Source organism: Bos taurus, chromosome 2, assembly GCF_002263795.3.
Source record: "Bos taurus isolate L1 Dominette 01449 registration number 42190680 breed Hereford chromosome 2, ARS-UCD2.0, whole genome shotgun sequence".
Lineage (NCBI taxonomy): Eukaryota > Metazoa > Chordata > Mammalia > Artiodactyla > Bovidae > Bos > Bos taurus.
Genome location: NC_037329.1, coordinates 5042809 through 5061981, shown reverse-complemented (window position 1 = coordinate 5061981; position 19173 = coordinate 5042809). Strand labels below are relative to the sequence as shown.

The 19173-nt window shown below is 39.5% G+C and overlaps 1 protein-coding gene and 1 non-coding gene across 9 annotated transcripts in view; both read right to left on the bottom strand.

The window, feature by feature from the left end:
• Positions 1-388: 388 nt before the first annotated feature.
• The window catches only part of IWS1 (interacts with SUPT6H, CTD assembly factor 1), a 49308-nt gene continuing 30523 nt past the window's right edge, over positions 389-19173 (bottom strand). For 4 of the 8 annotated variants that reach the window (XM_010801820.4, XM_010801821.4, XM_005202240.5 and 1 more), the window contains exons 8-14: positions 18997-19079; positions 17857-17986; positions 16871-16988; positions 14633-14744; positions 13624-13680; positions 8921-9032; positions 389-4159 (exon numbers count right to left, since the gene is read on the bottom strand). In XM_010801820.4, the coding sequence (XP_010800122.1) occupies positions 4028-4159; positions 8921-9032; positions 13624-13680; positions 14633-14744; positions 16871-16988; positions 17857-17986; positions 18997-19079 (744 nt within the window). In that variant the 3' untranslated portion in view covers positions 389-4027. Of the gene's footprint in view, positions 4160-8274; positions 8434-8920; positions 9033-13623; positions 13681-14618; positions 14745-16870; positions 16989-17856; positions 17987-18996; positions 19080-19173 lie in introns of those variants that run through there. The other 4 variants (XM_010801822.4, XM_059877685.1, XM_059877687.1 and 1 more) reach the window with 2 other exon arrangements.
• TRNAE-UUC (transfer RNA glutamic acid (anticodon UUC)) lies at positions 10411-10482 on the bottom strand. Its single transcript has one exon. It is a non-coding gene; the product is annotated as a tRNA-Glu (tRNA).

The following is a 19173-nucleotide window of genomic DNA, read 5'->3' as shown; positions in this document are numbered from 1 at the left end:
TGTTGTATTTCTATATGTTAACAATGAAAAATCCTAAAAGGGAATTAAGAAAACAATTCCATTTACAACTGCATCAAAAAGAATACAATACTTAGGACCAAAGTTAACCAAGGAGGTGACAGACTTGTGCACTGGAAACTACACAAAGTTGATGAAAGACGTCACCGAGGACAACACACAGAAAGACGTTGTGTGTCCATAAACTGGAAGACTCTGCAGACGTCAATACTACCCAAAGTGATCTACCAAACCAATTCAATCCCTATCAAAATCCCAATGATGTTTATTACAGAAAAATATAGTTCATTCTAAGATTCAAACAAAATTTCAAATGACCCCCAAATAGCCAAAACAGTCTCAAAAAATAATTAAGTATAAGGACCCACACTTTCTGATTTAAAATTTTAATACAAAGCTACAGTAGTCAAAGCAGTATACTGGCACAAAGACAGGCATACTGACAAGAGTCCAGAAAAAGACACAATAGACATACATGGTCAAATAATTGTTGACAAGGCTGCCAAGATCATTCAGTGGGAAAGGACAGTATTTCCAACAAACGTGTTTTAAAAACTAGATATTCACACGTCAAAAAAAAAGGTATACGCTTACCTTAAATCAAATGCAAGTTAACTCAAAATGGATCAAAGACCTAAATATAAGAGATAAAACGCTTATAAAAAAATGTTAAGAAAAGCTTCATGACAGGATCCGACAATTATTTCTTGGACACCACAGAAGAACAGGCAATTAAAGAGGAAACAAATAAACTGAACTACATCAAAATTAAAACCAATTATGTGTCAGAGGGTACAACAGTGAAAATGCAACCCAAGAAATGGGGAAAAAAATTACAAATCTAATAAATTTATCCAGAATACATAAAGAACTCTGACAACTCAACAAGGAAAAACTTACTTTTAAAATGGGCAAAGGATCTGAACAGACCTTTCTTCAAAGAAGATATCCAAAGCCCCCGAAAGAATACAAATGTTCAGTATCACTAATTATTAGGGAAATACAAATCAAAACTACAGTATAATACAATCTCACATCTATTAGGATGGCTACTATCAAAAAGATAGAAAATAAGTGTTGGTGAGGACGTGGACAAATTGGTCCTGTTGGTGAGAATGTAAAATGGTATAGCCATTATGGAAAACAGCATGGCAGTTCTTCATAGAATTACCATATGATCCACCATTTCCACTTCTGGGATATACTTGAAAAAATTGAAAGTAGGGTCTCAAAAGAAGTATTTGTATACCCATGTTCATGGCAGTATTAGTCACAACGGCCAAAAGGTGGAAGTAACCCAAGTGTCTGTCAACAAAATGGATTGACGAAAGGTGGTCTCTACAGACAATAGATTATTATTCAGCCTTAAAATGAATGGTACAACATGGATGAACCTTGAGAACAGCATGCTAAGTGATAAGTCAAAAAAGGTAATGCATGACTCCACTTACGTGAGATACCTAGAGCAGCCAAAATGGGAGACAAAGCACAAGGGTGCTTGCCAGGCTAAGGGGAGAGGAGAAAGGAGTTACTGTCCAAAGGGGAGTTTCAGCTTTGCAGGCTGAGGTTTGTGGAGATGGAAAGTAGTGACTGCTGCACAGCAAAGTGAACGCTGTATTGCCACTAACTGCATACTTAAAAACTGTCCTTTTTGATGGCAAATTTTATGGGTATTTTACACATTCACACACAATTTCCCAAAGTTAATCAACAATTAAAACTTGTTAACTGAAAAAATTAAATGTGATTCTGCATCACTGCATCCATGTGGTCAAAGTTGCCAGTACCAACACTGGGACAAACTAAAGGTCCTTGTTTTAGGAAGAAATATGCTTAAGTATTTGGGGATCAAGAGGCAAGCGTAAGCAAGTTACACTTCTGTGACAAAGCAAACGTGGCACAACGTTCACACTCGCTGTACATATGTGAAATGTATATGGGGTTTATTTTACCATTCTTGCAACATTACTGTAAATTGGAACTATTTCCAATTTGAAAAACAAGGCTATTCTTGGCCAGTTTTGAGACTAAAATAAACCATGCAGCAATGGCCATTTATACAGAAAATAGTACTTTGACATTTAAAATTTCTCAGGTATGATTATCACATTAACACTTGGCACCATCACGAATTTTAACCCTATATAGGTGAGAAGTTTTAGGTGACTGGGACTTACTACTTTAAATGCTAGAATGGTGCATGAATAGCTTTCAAGTCTTTTTTTTTTTTTTTTAAATAACTTATTTTTATTTCTTCTTCAGTTTATAGTTAGGTATACAATGATTTTTAAAAACTGGATGAAGTCATAGTGTAAAGTGCTACTTTACTTTTCTTGTTTAGAATTTTTAATGATCAAGGTCATCAACATCTGCTTCAGTAGATGGCTGTGCTGGTTCTCCAAGTGTTTCTGAGAATATGATACAAAAATGACGCTGCAGATAACAGCTGTTCTTCCATCTCCACCTAGTGGTTAGTTATTACCTCTATCTTTACCTACCTGCTTTTTACAACGATCACATTTGTACTTTTAAATTTATTGAAAGTAAGGGTAAAGAGATCCTGAGAGATTCCAAGTGCACAAACTTCATATTTTGGTTGTTCAAAGACTTTTACCAACAATCTCATGTATTTCTGAATATCAACAGTCAGATAACACTTCCCCAATTTGTAACATAAGATTTCTATAATTAAAATCAATGACTTATTCTTGGATTTAATCTTGATTAATGAGATTTCTCACAAATAAGTCTGCAGAGACTATAAAAATGACTTTAAAGTATCACAAAAATAGAACTATACAACTGTAAGTTATACTATTCTCTGTCTCAATTGCCTGGCTGCTCATCAGCAATTATAGCGATTTTCAACTATGCCCATGTTTCCTCTTAGATAGTACTTCTTAATCTTTTTTCAAATTGTAGGACCCTCCTCCCCCAAGGAGAAAACGAATTTGAAGGTGAAGGTGAAGTTGCTCAGTCGTGTCCGACTCTTTGCGACCCCATGGACTGTAGCCCACCAGGCTCCTCCGTCCATGGGATTTTCCAGGCTAGAGAACTGGAGTGGGGTGCCATTTCCTTCTCCAGAGATCTTCCCGACCCAGGGATGGAACCCCAGGTCTCCCGCATTGTAGGCAGACGCTTTTACCATCTGAGCCACCAGGGAAGCCCTTATAATTAATTATAAAGGATTCAAATGAGGATCAACGAAATGAAGACACATGGAAGATGAGGTACGGTCTGGGAGGAAACGCAGAGCTTCTGCACTCTTTGTGGAATCAAGGCACATAGCCATAGCAGCACATCAGTGTGTTCACGGAGGAACACAGGAAGCTCCACTGACCCTCAGTGTCCCGAGTTTTTAACTGAGGCTTCATTATTTGGGCACGACTGATTACAACATGGGGCATTACAACTAGGTCAGGTCAATCTCCAGGGTCCCCACCCACCCACCACGGGGCCTGCCCCAAATTCCAACCCTCTGTGTGGTAGGTCCTTTCTGGTGACCAGCCCCCAATCCTAGTTATCCAGGGATCTACCAGGACTCGCCTCATTAGCAACATAAAGACATTCCTAGTACCCAGGAAATCCCAAGGGCCTTAAGAAGTACACAGTGAGGAACCAAGGATGGAGGCCAGACAAACCATACCAGAGTTGGAAGGCTGAACTTTTAAGGGTCAAACCACTGTAACAGCTACAGTTTTTCTTCACTCACCAAGAACCAATTTTCACCCTGGTAGCGAATGCACCCTTGAAGACAATGAAGACACAGCCCCCCAAAACCAGAATGGAATTTTATTGTGTAAAGTTTATAGAAGTATGACTAGTATTCTTCTGTACAAAGTGCACAACAAATGGTTTTAAATATAACTGAGAGAACTGCGAATCCTATGACATTTGATACAAGCTGAATCATTTACAGGTACACTAAAAAAGTTTTTAAAATATCATCTTTCTCCAAAGAGTCCATCGCGCATTTCTGAAGAGTAGCGACGGGGAACCTCCCAGGCAGTCACAAGGGCATCTTATTGCCCTCGATGCTGATTTTTACTGCGTGTGCAGATCTGCTTTTTTTCCTGATGTCTGTGAACTTTCTCATCTGTTTATCCAGTCGACTGATACCCTTCTTGGAGGTCCCCTGAAACTAAGAGTGGGGTAGAAATTAAAGAGCAAATTACTGAAACACATATATTTAGTTTTGTCTTTCACCTTCTTTTATCTGAAAGTCAGCAGACTGAAGAGCTCCCAGCTCTGGAATAACCAAAATAAGCTTTGGTGACCTCAGGAACAACAGAGCAAGTATACACAGCAGTGTCAGAAATGTATATTAAGTTCTCTCAGAGAAGAATAATTTTGTTGTTATCTGCGCCGTATTTTAAAATTTTGCCTCAAGTCCACAGAAATTTGCTAGGAGAGAGAAACGGGGGAGGACTGAAACTACATTCCCCCTGATTCATCAGATTACATTTTGACTGTATGCTTTTTCCTTTCAAAGACCAAATATGGAGGTGACCACTTGACATACACAAGTTCAAACAGTGGTGGCATAAAAAATTATCTTCTAAGGCAAGGAAAGTCATCGAGAAAAAACCCTAAGCGCAACGAATGAGATCAGAACTGCTAAGTGCTTGCTGGAGCTCTAGTTTCAGATTAGAAATAGTCAGGATTCTATAAACCTGTGCAAATGATGCCCCTTGTCTGAAAGACTTCCAGGACTGCTGGGAGAAGTGATCAGGTAATAATAACAAATACAAGCACACAATCACGGCTCAAAATAAACATCAGCTACTACTACTATTACTACTACTTTGCAATCAGTTTGACACAAAAAGAAAAGTAAGTTAAGTCTCTTGATCCAAAAGGCTTACTACTTCTTGCATTCTCTTTCTACTTGCCCTTTTATGGTTAAAGATTTGTTGTTAGGTAATTTCTTCTATATTTTGAAAAGATTGTTATGTCTTGAAAAAGTGTGGTTTCCAAGAAGTTCACACCTTTAAGAAATGCTGAAAAGGTCTGCCATTTATGCTGGATCAGGGCAAACTCTTCTTGTTTGGTACAGTAATGCCAGCAATCCCAATCTTCATGAATGTTGAGTAGTTAAAAAGAGACGAGTTTTTTCAGTTCTTTTCCCCAGATATTTACTACTGAATCGCCTGTGAAGCTTAATTCAAAGAATGCTAAAATAAGGTAGAGACTGGAGATACTTTAGGGCTGGTACTAGTGTGGTGAAGTTCTTTTGAGTTGGGGAACCCCTCCTAGGCTTAGCTCACCTTTAGATTCAGCTTCTACCTCAGATATAAGCAAGGGTCTCTAATAAAATCATTCTTGAATAAGAGCTACATTGATATCCATCCTAGATTTTCTATGTACATCCAATTACAAATATTATATTAACATCAATTTTAGTATTTGGCACTAGTCCTGTGAGGGGGTGTAAAAATTCATTATCAGATGAGAAAGCACTATCACCCTACGCAATACCCCAGATTTCTGGAGTCCCTTCCTTTCAGACAGTGTGCCCCGATTTTAGGATGTGCAGAGTCAGTGCACACTGGAAGCCTTGCCTGCTCAGATCTCTGCCGACTGCCCAGCTCCCAGCAGCTCTCCACATCAGCCTGCACTTCTTGTCCACTCCCAGCCCCTTCTGTAACAATTTGAGCCCTCTAATCTCAGCAACTGGGACACGCCCAGGCTGCGCTGATCTACCCCTTGTTATAGATCATAAGTGCCGTAGCTGGCAAATGCCTGGTTACCCCAAGTCTGAAAACACACAAAACTGAACACCTAGCATGTCAGATTCAATAACTTCTCTCTTGATTTCTTAACCCTACACCACCTAGGACAGTAAAACTGTATACTACACTTTATCAGTGAACAATCAAAAGCAGCCTAAAAGATTAGCAAGATGGGTTTGCTTTAAAAAATACGGTCAATCATATTATAATACAATATTTAGTCACTGAAGAATGTTCACTCAAATGAATTTTTACCACGTTAAGTAAAACACAAACCTAACAAGGTATAAAAGAATATGATCACAATTTTGCTTAAAAGTTCAAACACTACTACCACAACAAAAGAAACCCCAAACCAGTAATAATATGTTTATGCACACATATATAAAGGATTAAAGAAATAACCCAGAATGTTAATATAAGGTGTGGTGGGATTACAAGTGACACTAAGTTTATTTGTGCTTTTTGTATTTAAAGATTTATATAAAAACATGCACTGCTTTGTCATTTTAATGTTATTTTAAAAGCATTACATGGAATAAATTAGCATATAAACATACAATGTAGTGCAAGTTATTGAATTATTTAGAAGTGAAAAATCAGAAACCATAGAACGAACAAATTATTAATATGTTTTTACATGATAGACTTATGCAGCCATTACAAATGATAAATATATAAGGTGGTTTAATGAGAGGAAGTGATCAAAATTATATAAATATAATTTTAATTATATTAAAATATCAATAGGAAACAAGGCAAAATTTTTGTCACATTGCTTTTGAGTGGTGAGTGATTTTTCTTTTTATAATCTCAAAATTTTCTACAATTATAAGCAGGAAAAACTAAGTTTAAAACATTACTGAAAATACATTTAATACATCAAAATTGTTAACAGTGGTGCTTTACATGGAGGAAGAATAGAACTTTGGGGAATGGGGTTTATTCTACAGTATATTTACTCATGTAATTTCAAAAATAAGAATTACACTTAAAATAAAAAGAGTTTCATGTGAAAGCCATTAATTCAGTTCAGTTTTCTCTTAGGAAGCGTGTTTTCCAGTAACACTCATAGTGTCTGTACAGTGTGAGAGCCTGAGGGGACATGTGAGGAGTCTTAATAGGGAGACAGTGCAGGACAGTTCACTGCAGTGTAACACAGGATGTGCTGGTTTGTAGTTTAGTTGCTCAGTTGTGTCTGACTCTTTGCGACCCCATGGACTGTAGCCTGCCAGGCTCCTTTGTCCATGGGATTCTCCAGGCAAGAACACTGGAGTGGGTTGCCATTTCCTTCTCCAGGGGATCTTCCCAAAGCAGGAATCGAACCTGGGTTGCTTGCATTGCAGGCAGACACTTTACCAACTTAGCTACGAGGCCAGCTCCCAAAACATGCCTTATTATTATTTTTTGGACAGAGCTCTATAAGCCAGACAGGCCAAGATAAATAACAGTCCATTTGGATTTGGGAATGTTGGACAAAGGAGAACTCTGAACTTCCCTCTCGTCATGCTGGTCATGTCTCAGTCTAGCAGGAGGCTGGGCCACCTGTTCCCCCCTCCCCAGCACCTACAGGGAGGGTGGGATCCAGACTATCAACACCAGCAGACAGGCACATGCCCTTCCAAAAGAGACTGGCCATTACCACTTTTTACTACATTTTTCTCTGCCCTATTGTAGATCCTGATTTTCTGAAATAAGTGTACTGGGGAAGAAAATATATTATGAAAGAGAAGAATAAAAGAAAGGAAGAGACAGTGAGAATAGTAAAGGTAAAGAAAAACAGGGGTGGTGGGGAGGGGAAGGAGGGATATCAAGGGAAACAGAAATAGAAGAGAAAAGGGAAGGAGGGGACTTCCTTGGTGGTCTTATGGTTAGGACTTCAGGTTTTCACTGCCCGGGTTCAATTCCTGGTCAGAGAACTGAGATCCCACAAGCCACAAGGTGTGACCAAAAAGAGAGGTAGTGGGGAGAAAAAAGTGAAGGAAGTAGAGATGAAGGAGTTCTTAGCACTGAACCAGTGCTCTTCTACCCTTTATTTATTCTCAATAAAGTAAGACTGTGTGCTTGGACTTCCAAATGTATATTAATTAAATTTATCTCCTAAATATTCAGTGTTAGGATTTATGCAATGAGCCCTCAAAGGCAGGTTACTGAGCCACTGATAACACAAAGCCACGTCCCTTCCACCAAGATGTTACTAACCAGCCTATATGCCTGTAAGGCAGACCAACCACTATGATTCTGGGCCCTGACAAAAACCTTTTTAATAAAAAGGGTACCAGGCAGAAAGACCAAAATATCTATCAGTGAGGTAATTATATACTGGGGTACTGATAAAGGAAGGGAACCTCATATCAATTTCTAAATATTCAAGATGACCAGAATGTCACTAGGTGCCTGTCACAGTCATTATTTCAGAACTAAAAGTGGTTCTGGCCTTTTCTGGTTAGGAAAGCACACACACACGCTTGTTTCCCCTCTAGCTGCTCAAGCCCATGCACAGAGCATGCTTCCTTGGGGATACCTCCCAGATAAGGCTCGGGCAGGGCCAGGCCTACAGGGGCATCCTGTTGCCTTCAATGCTGAACTTGACAGCACGGTGCACTTTGCTGAGTCGTTTCTGTTCTGCAAATCTCCTCTTATGCTTTTCCAATCGGCTTAGGCCCTTTTTAAGAATACCAGGCTAGAAAGAGTAGTTTGAATGGAGAATAAAAAAAGATTACTGAGCAGCAATGAGGATCAGCGAGTAGTATTTACAGTGATGGAGACACAGTGTCTACCCTAAACACCTCATAACAGACTGACTTAAAACAGCTCAACAGTAGGGTGCAAAAGGTGAGTTCTGTTCCTCAGGGTTCTAAAAAAAATAAAACACCAAAACACTCTAGCCTTCAAGCTTCAGTTGAAATAAAAGGAGTTAATATGAAGAAACTTCCCAACTGATAATGTTTCTTTAAGTCAGAAGTAATGCTCACCAGTAATAATGGTCAGAAATATAACCAAACCAGTAATAATAATAACCAGATAAACTGGCTAGATAAAGAGAAAAATAGCTCTCTTCAAATCAGATAAACCCTAAGAGCTGCTTAAGGGTTCTCAAACATGAAGTACAAGACAGACAGTAATCTGCGTTTCAGATCCACCTTGTTGTCCCTGGACTGATTACTTACCCTGGATGATTCCATTTCCACATTCCACTTGGGCCTGACAACATAGTCCTTGTTCGAGGGCATGGGGACCCTTGCCCGGGCGCAGAATCCAGGATCTCCAGGTCTAAGAGCCCTGAGAACGGGAAGAAGAGCACGCTGCTTATGTAGCCAGCCTTAGCCGGGCCCATGCACTCATCCGCACATCTGTGTCAGATCTCCTCTGCCCTCCCGATGTCACCCACCCATGCCCTGCTGTCTTAGACGGCTGCATCATCACTCATGCTGCTCTATTAACTGCTCAACTTTCCCCACAAAGCCAGCTTCCTCTGCAGGATTCCTTATCCCCTCTTCTCAGCTTCAGATATAATCGTGTCTCTCTCCTTTCTAAGGCTGGTTCCTCCATGAGGACTCTGAATGTCAATTTCTCTGGTCTAATGGAGTCACTTGTGTTCACTTGTGACATGGAAAGTCAGGCAGTCAAATGACCTCCCAAACTGAGTATGACCATAAAGTGGTTTACATGGTTGTGCATATGCAACTCATACAGTAATCTTTTGGTCTGTTTCCTGTTTTGTAAAAAAAAAACTTGAGATACAGATTCACATGCAGTTTTAAGAATTAATACAGAGAGATCCAGTGTCTCTCTCAAAAAACAACATGCAAACCACTACAGCACACTATGGCAAGCAGGATATTGATGTTGCTGTAACTCATCAATTTTTATTTACATTTTCCTGTTTGGCTTGCACTCATGAATCTCTGTGCATGTGTTTCTACATAAGAAACCACCACACTATTTTCCAGAGTGGCTGTACCATTTTACCTGCAGCAGTGGATGAGTGATCTAGTTTTTCTGCATCCTTGCCAGCATTTAATGGTGTCACATACAGTAACTTTCACATACAAATTTAAGAACTACCATGCTCAAGTAAGACTGCCATCCTTCAAAAGTAAAGTCTATTCAGTGTCTGGGAATTCGAATCACTCAACTTTTAGGTAACTATCTCCACTGGTAAAATGGAGATTGGATATGTGTGTATGTTGGGGTGGGGGGTGGAAGAGAAGGCTAAAAGATTCTAAACTCTCTTCTATTCCCTTGTATGGTTTGCTCTGTTCTTAAATATCAAGCTTCTATAACTTTCATATATGTGAGTAGATCAACTGACTAGAAAATTTCCCACAACTCTTATTTCCCCCTGAAGCCACTATCAGCAAACCTATCCACAAGTAAATGACATGTGCTCCCTCCAACTGATTTCCTGTTTGCCTTTTGTGATGTGGGTGCTGCATAATTGCCAGCATTCACTGCAAAGCCCCTCTGAAGTCTACTCTCCACCATAGCCCCCTCCAGGGCAGCCTTGTCCTTCTCTAGGTTCTCGTCCAATGTGTAGGATCACAGCTCCTCACTGGCCTTGGGTGGCTACACCCCTTTTCAAAGCATTCAGTTTATTTTTTGATGCATTTAGTGGGTTTTTTTGTTTTGTTGTACTGTGCAGCTTGCGAGATCCTAGTTCCCCAACCAGGGACTGAACCTGGGCCACTGCGGTGAAAGCACCGAGTCCTAACCACTGGACCACCAGGGAATTCCCCGTTGAGATTATTTTTCACTCTGTTAATCTCATGGTTCAACAGTCTTTGCTAGGGAGATAACTATCAGTGTCTCAGCTCAAACTCCAGCACTAGACCCAGGGTATTTACAGGACTCTCTCATTCACCTTCTATTTAATATGTTCAAGAAAAAACTCACCTATGACTTCACATCAACTTCTCTCCACTCTAGTGAAGGGTAACACCATCATCTCAGTTAGTTAAGTTTAAAATTCTGGTTGGTATCTTCAACTCTAGCCAGCTCTTCGCCCACCAAGTCACCAACTCCTGGCAGTTTTGCACCTGTGAATTCTCAACTTTCTGCTTCTCCATTACAGTTTCAGTTGACCTGTATCACCACCTTCAGTTCTTCTGCCCTGCAACCCATCCCACAGCATGCCACCAGCAGTGCATTCCAAATCAAATTTAATTTCACATCCATGCTCAAAAACTTTCTAGGAAACCAGAGAAGTAAACATCCCTCATCTTGATTTAAAGCACTTCAGAGTTTGGTCAATATTTGCATTTCCAACCTTATCTTCCACCACTTCAGGCACCACAGTTACTGCCCGATCACTTCGGCCTACTCAGTTCAGTTCAGTTGCCCAGTCATATCTGACTCTTTGTGACCCCATGGACTGCAGCACACCAGGCTTCCCTGTTCATCACCAACTCCTGGAGCTTACTCAAACTCATGCCCATCAAGTTGGTGACGCCATCCAACCATCTCATCCTCTGTCGTCCCCTTCTCTTCCCACCCTCAATCTCTCCCAGCATCAGGGTCTTTTCAAATGAGTCAGCTCTTCGCATCAGGTGGCCAAAGGATTGGAATTTCAGCTTCAACATCAGTCCTTCCAATGAATATTCAGGACTGATTTCCTTTAGGATTGACTGGTTGGATCTCCCTGCAATCCAAAGGACTCTAAAGACTCTTCTCCAACACCACAGTTCAAAAGCATCAATTCTTTGGTGTTCAGCTTTCTTTATAGTCCAACTCTCACATCTATTCATGACTACTGGAAAAACTATGGATTTGACTAGATGGATCTTTGTGGGCAAAGTAATGTCTCTGTTTTTTAATATGCTGTCTAGGTTGGTCATAGCTTTTCTTCCAAGGAGGAAGTGTCTTTTAATTTCATGGTTGCAGTCACCATCTGCAATGATTTTGGAGCCCAAGAAAATAGAGTCTCTCCCTGTTTCCATGGTGTCCCCATCTGTTTGCCCTGAAGTGATGGGACCAGATGCCATGATCTTCGTTTTCTGAATGTTGAGCTTTAAACCAACTTTTTCACTCTCCTCTTTCACTTTAATCAAGAGGCTCTTTAGTTCTTTGCTTTCTGCCATAAGGGTGGTGTCATCTGCATATCTGAGGTTAATGATACTTCTCCCAGTGATCTGGATTCCAGCTTGTGCTTCATCCAGCCCAGCATTTCACATGATGTACTCTGCATATAAGTTAAATGAGCGGGGTGACAATATATAGCCCTGAGGTACTTCTTTCCCTATTTGGAACCAGTCTGTTGTTCCATGTCCAATTCTAACTGTTGTTTCCTGACCTGCATACAGGTTTCTCAGAAGGCAGATCAGGTGGTCTGGTATTCCCATCTCTTGAAGAATTTTCCAGTTTGGTGTAATCCACACAATCAAAGGCTTTGGCATAGTCAATGAAGCAGAAGTAGATGTTTTTCTGGGACTCTCTTGCTTTTTCGATGATCCAACGGATGTTGGCAATTTGATCTTTGGTTCCTCTGTCTTTTCTAAATCCAGCTTGAACATCTGGAAGTTCATAGTTCATGTACTGTTGAAGCCTGGCTTGGAAAATTTTGAGCATTACTTTGCTAGTATGTGAGATGAGTGCAATTGTGCAGTAGTATGAACACTCTTTAGCATTGTCTTTCTTTGGGACTGGAATGAAAACTGACCTTTTCCAGTCCTGTGGCCACTGCCGAGTTTTCCAAACTTGCTGGCGTATTGAGTGTAGCACTTGCACAGCACCATCTTTTAGGATTTGAAATAGCTCAACTGGAATTCCATCACCTCCACTAGCTTTGTTCGTAGCGATGCTTCCTAAGGCCCACTTGACTTCACATTTCAGGATGTCTGGCTCTAGATGAGTGATCACACCATTGTGGTTATCTGGGTCATGAAGATCTTTTTTGTATAGTTCTTCTGTGTATTCTTGCCACTTCTTCTTAATATCTTCTGCTTCTGTTAGGTCCATACCATTTCTGACCTTTATTGTGCCCATCTTTGTATGAAATGTTCCCTTGATATCTCTAATTTTCTCTAGTCTTTCCCATTCTATTATTTTCCTCTATTTCACTCAGGAAAAGTTTCTTATCTCTCCTTGCTATTCTTTGGAACTCTGCATTCAAATGGGTGTATCTTTCCTTTTTTCCTTTGCCTTTAGCTTCTCTTCTTTGATCAGCTATTTGTAAGGCCTCCTCAGACAACCATTTTGCCTTTATTTTTCTTGGGATGGTCTTGATCACTGCGTCCTGTACAATGTCACGAACCTCCGTCCATAGTTCTGCAGGCACTCTATCAGATCTAATCCCTTGAATCTATCTGTCACTTCCACTGTATAATTATAAGGGATTTGATTTAGGTCACACCTGAATGATCTAGTGGTTTTCCCTACTTTCTTCAATTTAAGTCTGAATTTGGCAATAAGGATTTCATGATCTGAGCCACAGTCAGTCCCATCTTGTTTCTGCTGACTGTACAGAGCTTCTCCATCTTTGGCTGCAAAGAATACAATCAATCTGATTTCGGCTACTAGCAATCCTAAAATAGGCCTTGAGTGTTTATCCTACATCTTTGCTTAAGCTCTCCCCTTTGCCTCTGATCCCTCTAAAGACTTTGAGAGAATGGACTACTTTTAATATGATTCTGTATTTCTGGAGCCTAACACAGTTTATTATATAGCAAGTGGCAACAAAATCTTTACTTGAACTATTTTTCAATTTTCTTGTAGCCTCCAGAGCACCAATACAGTGTGGATATTCAATAAATGCTACACTAGAAATCATCCCCCACTACTCTGAACCATCATTTCATTCGCTATTTTTCTTAAGGCAGCAAGAAGAACATTCACAATATCGTGTAAGAAGAAAATCAATACAAAAAAATCTTACTTTTCCTCCCCTGTCAGCACCTTTTCCAGATCTCTTCGGGGTGTCTGACCACCAGTGCTGGGAGAAAAGCAATTGATGAGATATTAGGAATGTTAGAACTTTACAATTAAGGGGAAAAGAGCAAAGTGAAATATCAAACTCAGATCATAATTAGGTCTTTTATATTGGATCAGAGAAAATAATTCCTCATCTTATAAAAGTGCTATTTATTTCAGTCATCATTTGCACATCAGGTTTCACTCACCTGTAATGATCCTGCTAGATGCAACTGTATCCAGTTTATGGATACAAATTTAACCAGTAATATCCCCCCCCCCCCCCCGCCCCCGCCCCGCCACTAAGAATCTGGAAATGGGACTAAGAAAGTTGTTTCTGTAAGTGGTTGCAACAACAGAAGCAACCTCCAAAACGGCAGAAGAGGCCAGATGCAACCAGGAAATTCTGGGAGGGGAGCAGGTAACAAGCTTCACTAGACACTGCTGCTGCTAAGTCGCTTCAGTCGTATCCGACTCTGTGTGACCCCATAGACGGCAGCCCACCAGGTTCCCCCGTCCCTGAGATTCTCCAGGCAAGAACACTCGAGTGGGTTGCCATTTCCTTCTCCAATGCATGAAAGTGAAAATGAAAGTGAAGTCGCTCAGTCGTGTCCGACTCTTAGCGACCCCATGGACTGCAGCCTACCAGGCTCCTCTGTCCATGGGATTTTCCAGGCAAGAGTACTGGAGTGGGGTGCCATTGCCTTCTCCAACTAATTCACTAGTTTAGTATGCAATAAAATAACAGAGGCTTTGAATAAGACTAGACTAGTGTCTAGTTACTAGACACTACCCACATTTAAACTTAAAACGGTATTATGAACTACAAGAGACAGCAAGCAGAAAGACAAACTCCTATCATCTTATGGGTTTCTTAATCATCTTTATTTACAAAAAAACACAACAACAACAAAAACCCTGAGTTATCAGAGCAATAGTATTTACTTCACTTACTCATACCTGTTCCCTCATACCTGTTCATTCTTCGCCTTTGGGGCATCTGTTCTAGGTCTCTCTGCTCCCTTTCTTCTCTTGTCATTCCTTTGTAGTTTGAGGTAAGACCAAATATAGGCCGAGACCATTCATCTACAACAAAGGGAAATTAATTATTTAGTCAACAGAGTGGCATTCTTGAAATAATCACACCCTATGGGAATGTCATATCAGAATATTCTCTCCTTAAAGACACCATTATTTCAGAACCATTTATAGGATAAATGTCTATTTAAGTCTTCTGCCTATTTTCTGATTTTTTTTTTTTTTAAATACTGAGTAGTATGAACTGTTTGTATATTCTGGATATTAAGCCTTGTTGATCACATTGTTTACAAATACTGAAAACAGAAAATCTTGAAATTCTCTATGCTCTTATTCTAACCAAAAACAAGCTCCTTTATTACTTAGTTGTCAAATTGGTTTAAATCTTTAAAAATTACCTTTTGATAGTGCAGACGTTGGGCCTGTATTCATCAAGTCTAAGAAAGCTGTTAACAAAAGTGCACACACAAAAATGTTCTACATGCACACTGTTTAGCCAGCAAAAGGCCAGAGGTGCCATTTGATGTTTTTGTTCTTACTGCTGCATTATATGGACATCCCTGGTGGCTCAGACAGTAAAAAATCTGCCTGCAATGCAGGAGACCTGGGTTCCATCCCTGGGTCAGGAAGATCCCATGGAGGAGGGAATGGCTATCCACTCCATATGCTAGCAGTCCCCAATCTTTCTGGCACCAGGGATCAGTTTTGTGGAAGACAATTTTTCCATGGACATGTATGTGCGTGTGATGGCTGTGGGACGATTTAAAGTGCATTACATTTATTATGCCACTGCTGATCTGACAGGAGGTAGAGCTCAGGTGGTAATGCAAGTGATAGGGAGCAGCTGTCAATACAAATGAAGTTTTGTTTGGTCGCCAGCTGCTCACCTCCTGCTGTCTGATCTGGTTCCCCTGGTACAATAAAGGACCTTTACAGACAGAACACAGGTGTCATCAAACTAAGAAGGAAGCAAGGAGTCTCGGGGGTCTATATCTCTTTAAAAACTGACATGCCTTCCCCATCTCTGGATTCAGAATTACTTGTAGTACATCATGGGTATCAGTAGGAACAGCCTGCTTCCCTCTGCCTAGGGCAAAAAGAAGGTTGAAAACCACTGCATCAAAGCATCAAAAGCTCATTATTTAATAGGCAGTAAACTGCAGGTTAATAAGATGTAATACTCCTCTAGTTTATTTAAAAAATTAAATTTCTTCTAAAAGTTTTTGATAATCTTAAAATAGCAATAGGCAAGTAACTACTGTATTCAGATATAAAGTCAAAGTGAAAGTGAAGTCTCTCAGTCCTGTCCGACTCTTTGTGACCCCATGGACTGTAGCCCACCAGGCTCCTCCGTCCATGGAATTTTTCAGGCAAGAGTACTGGAGTGGGTTGCCATTTCCTTCTCCAATTCAGATATAAAAGTAGTTACCATTTCAATCTAGCCTTAAAGTTTAAAAATCTTTCCAACACAAAGCACAGGAAGAATTAAGGAGGGGGATGAAGACACACGTGGTGTTCAATATAGCAACTGATTAGATGAATTTCAGTTAAGACTTCTCAGGATTTCTCTGGTATCATTAAGTAATAACACACAAAAGGCTTTGGAGATCATTATAAAAGTAACAACAATAGCAGCAGCAGCTAACATTTCTTGAGGATTTACTGTATTCTAGGCACCATGCTTTATATATATCTTGTTTAATCTTTACGACAACCTAAGTTAAACACACAGTTCTCTGTTTTACAGAGGAGGAAACCTGATTTAGAGTTTAAATCACTAGCCCAAGGATATGCAGTAAGGCAGGTGGTAAACGGGAACTCTAGGGCCTATATTCTAATCTCCCTCTCTCTACATGTTCTTGATCCATAATTAGAAAACACATCATTTTATTTGTTATACACTGGGATAGCATCCTTAAATATACTGAGAAGCATTTTAAGCCTAAGGACAAAAAGCTTGGTATCTATAAGAAGGTATCAAAAATTTTTCTACTTCGTTTCATAGACTCATTTTAAAAGAATACTGGTAGAAATATAGTTAGTTTATATATATATATATATAAAAACATATATACATATATATACATATATGTATATACAAATATATATACACATATATATACATGTCTCTCTATAAACATAAACACAAAAAACAAAAAGCAAAATGTACATACTGATTAATTTCCCTGCCATGTCCTTGTTGGACCTTGATTCCTTGGGGTGTTTATAGAGATACATCACTGCTCGTCCAATCCCACTATGCTTCAGGGTCTCCTGGCTCACACTAGGTAGCTGGGGAACATAAACACATACACACACATTAATCATTAAGAAGCTGGGAGTCCTGCCAATCTACTCTAGCGGGCCTGCAACACCTGGTTCATTCACAACAGAACAAACGACAAAAAAGTTCTATTTTCAGTATCTATAGTCATTGAACACAAAGATACTCTGTGAGGAGTTCAGAGTTCAGTACTACCACTGAGTTGAAGTAAAACTTAACAGTGTGAGAAAGTGTAAACTAAGCACCCTCGGAGGTTGCCAGTTTAACAAATCAAGGGCCTTCTCAGGTCTCTGAACCAAACAGACCTACATCTGAACCCACAGCCACTTGCTAGTTTTGTGACCTTGGACAAGTCATTTAACTTCTCTGAGTCTTAATTTCCTCATCTGTAAAATGGAGATAATACACCTATGCTGCAGGTTTGCTGTGAGGAATAAATGAACCTATACATTTAAAAAACACCTAGCACATAGCAGGTTCCTCGGGATTCCTTCAGAAGTTAAGCAGCTTGCCCAAGGTGTCAGAGCCACAAAAGGTGGCCCAGACCAAGATTTAAAGGCACATCTGAGGCTGAAGTCGGTGCTCTTTCTACATCAAGTGCCTCCCTATAAACACGCCCACCACCATACTACTCTTCTCAGATAAACCAGAGCTACTGCAAGATCTTTCTTCAATACCATAGTCACAAGAAGTTTTAAAAGGCCTTCCTTTTAAGTTCATTTTACTTGGTATGCTCCTAATAAACATACCTAATACAACTCTTCTGACAGGCTATGGCAGACAGAATACAAAAATACACAGTAAAATGCAGAGGTTATGATAATACAAGCCATGTCAAATAATTAATGCAAACAAGTCAGATTATCTGCCTCTCACCTCTTGCAGAATCCTCAGCAGCTCTTCTCGAATCTTCAGTGCTGGTAAACTCCTATCTGGTAGAGGAGAGAGCCATTCTTTGATGGCGGACATCACACCACTGTCAATAAATGTTTCTTTAAGGTCCTGCCTAAAACAATAACAATAAAGGAAAAGAAGGTCAAGTCTATGAACGCTGGTTCTACTGTAGCTTCCTTTGATTTTCTTATATATTTAGTGATGTTTCAAAAAACTGCTTAAAAAAAATTATGCATTTATTTACTGAGCCCCTGTTCATAGATTTCAACAGCTCTATGAAATTTAGTTCCTGTTTTCAAGAAACAGACATGATACGCAAAGAAAGATGGTTTGTTAACAGTAACCTGCCCCGCCCCCCCCGCCCCTGAAAACACATCAACTTACACGAGGGTAGGCTAATGCTGGTATGAGTGGTGCAGACATAATGAGCTTCAACTATCACATCTAAAAAACTTATGTTGAACCTAGGAGAACAGTGATCCTTAAACTGTTTCAAGTAATAGAGAACCCAGAATTATGCTATTCTTTGCAGGCAGGAATACCACCACTCTCCCAGCAGAAAAAAATCAAAACGAAATACTGATTATTATTAAAATTCCATTTTATGTACCAGATCAATTATGTTAACAGGGAACATGATATTATATATATGAAGTCTGGCACAGATAATTTTCTCTGTTGGCATAGAGGTAGCAATTTTCTAGTATAAAGTCCTAGACCATGTGTTTGGCTCATTGGTGTACTATTTCAAAGATAAAATTCATGATATAACAGGTCGCAGGAGTCTTGTTCAATACATCTTCCAAGCAGTCTTCCAGGATTTGCTCTGCTCTCAATCATACTGGGAAAACAGACCCAATTTATAGTGTATAAAGAACAAAATTAGTAGTTTCCAAATTTTCTTTCATTACCATCAGCTTGCTATTTGTTCTGTTTTTATCAGGCATAAAAGTTTAAGAAAAATCTCTGAGAAAGTAATAATTTAGGAAATTCTATTCATTACTATTTTTCTGTAAATTGATAGAAGTTGATCATTCTTTAACATCTCTAGAACACCAGTACATAGCTTGAATATCATTCCATTAAAAGGAAAGCACTTTTTTAAGAAAACAGAACACTTACTTCTTAAGGTGCATGACCACAGTAGGTAATAATGTTAATTTTTTCAGTGCTGGTTTTTTTTGATTATTCAACTGTCTGTCTTCCTATAGGAAGAAAAAGATTTTTCTAAAAAAAAAAGTAAAAAGAAAGCAATGGCTTTTTGTTTTTAACTTTTTAAAATAATTTATTTTTAATTGG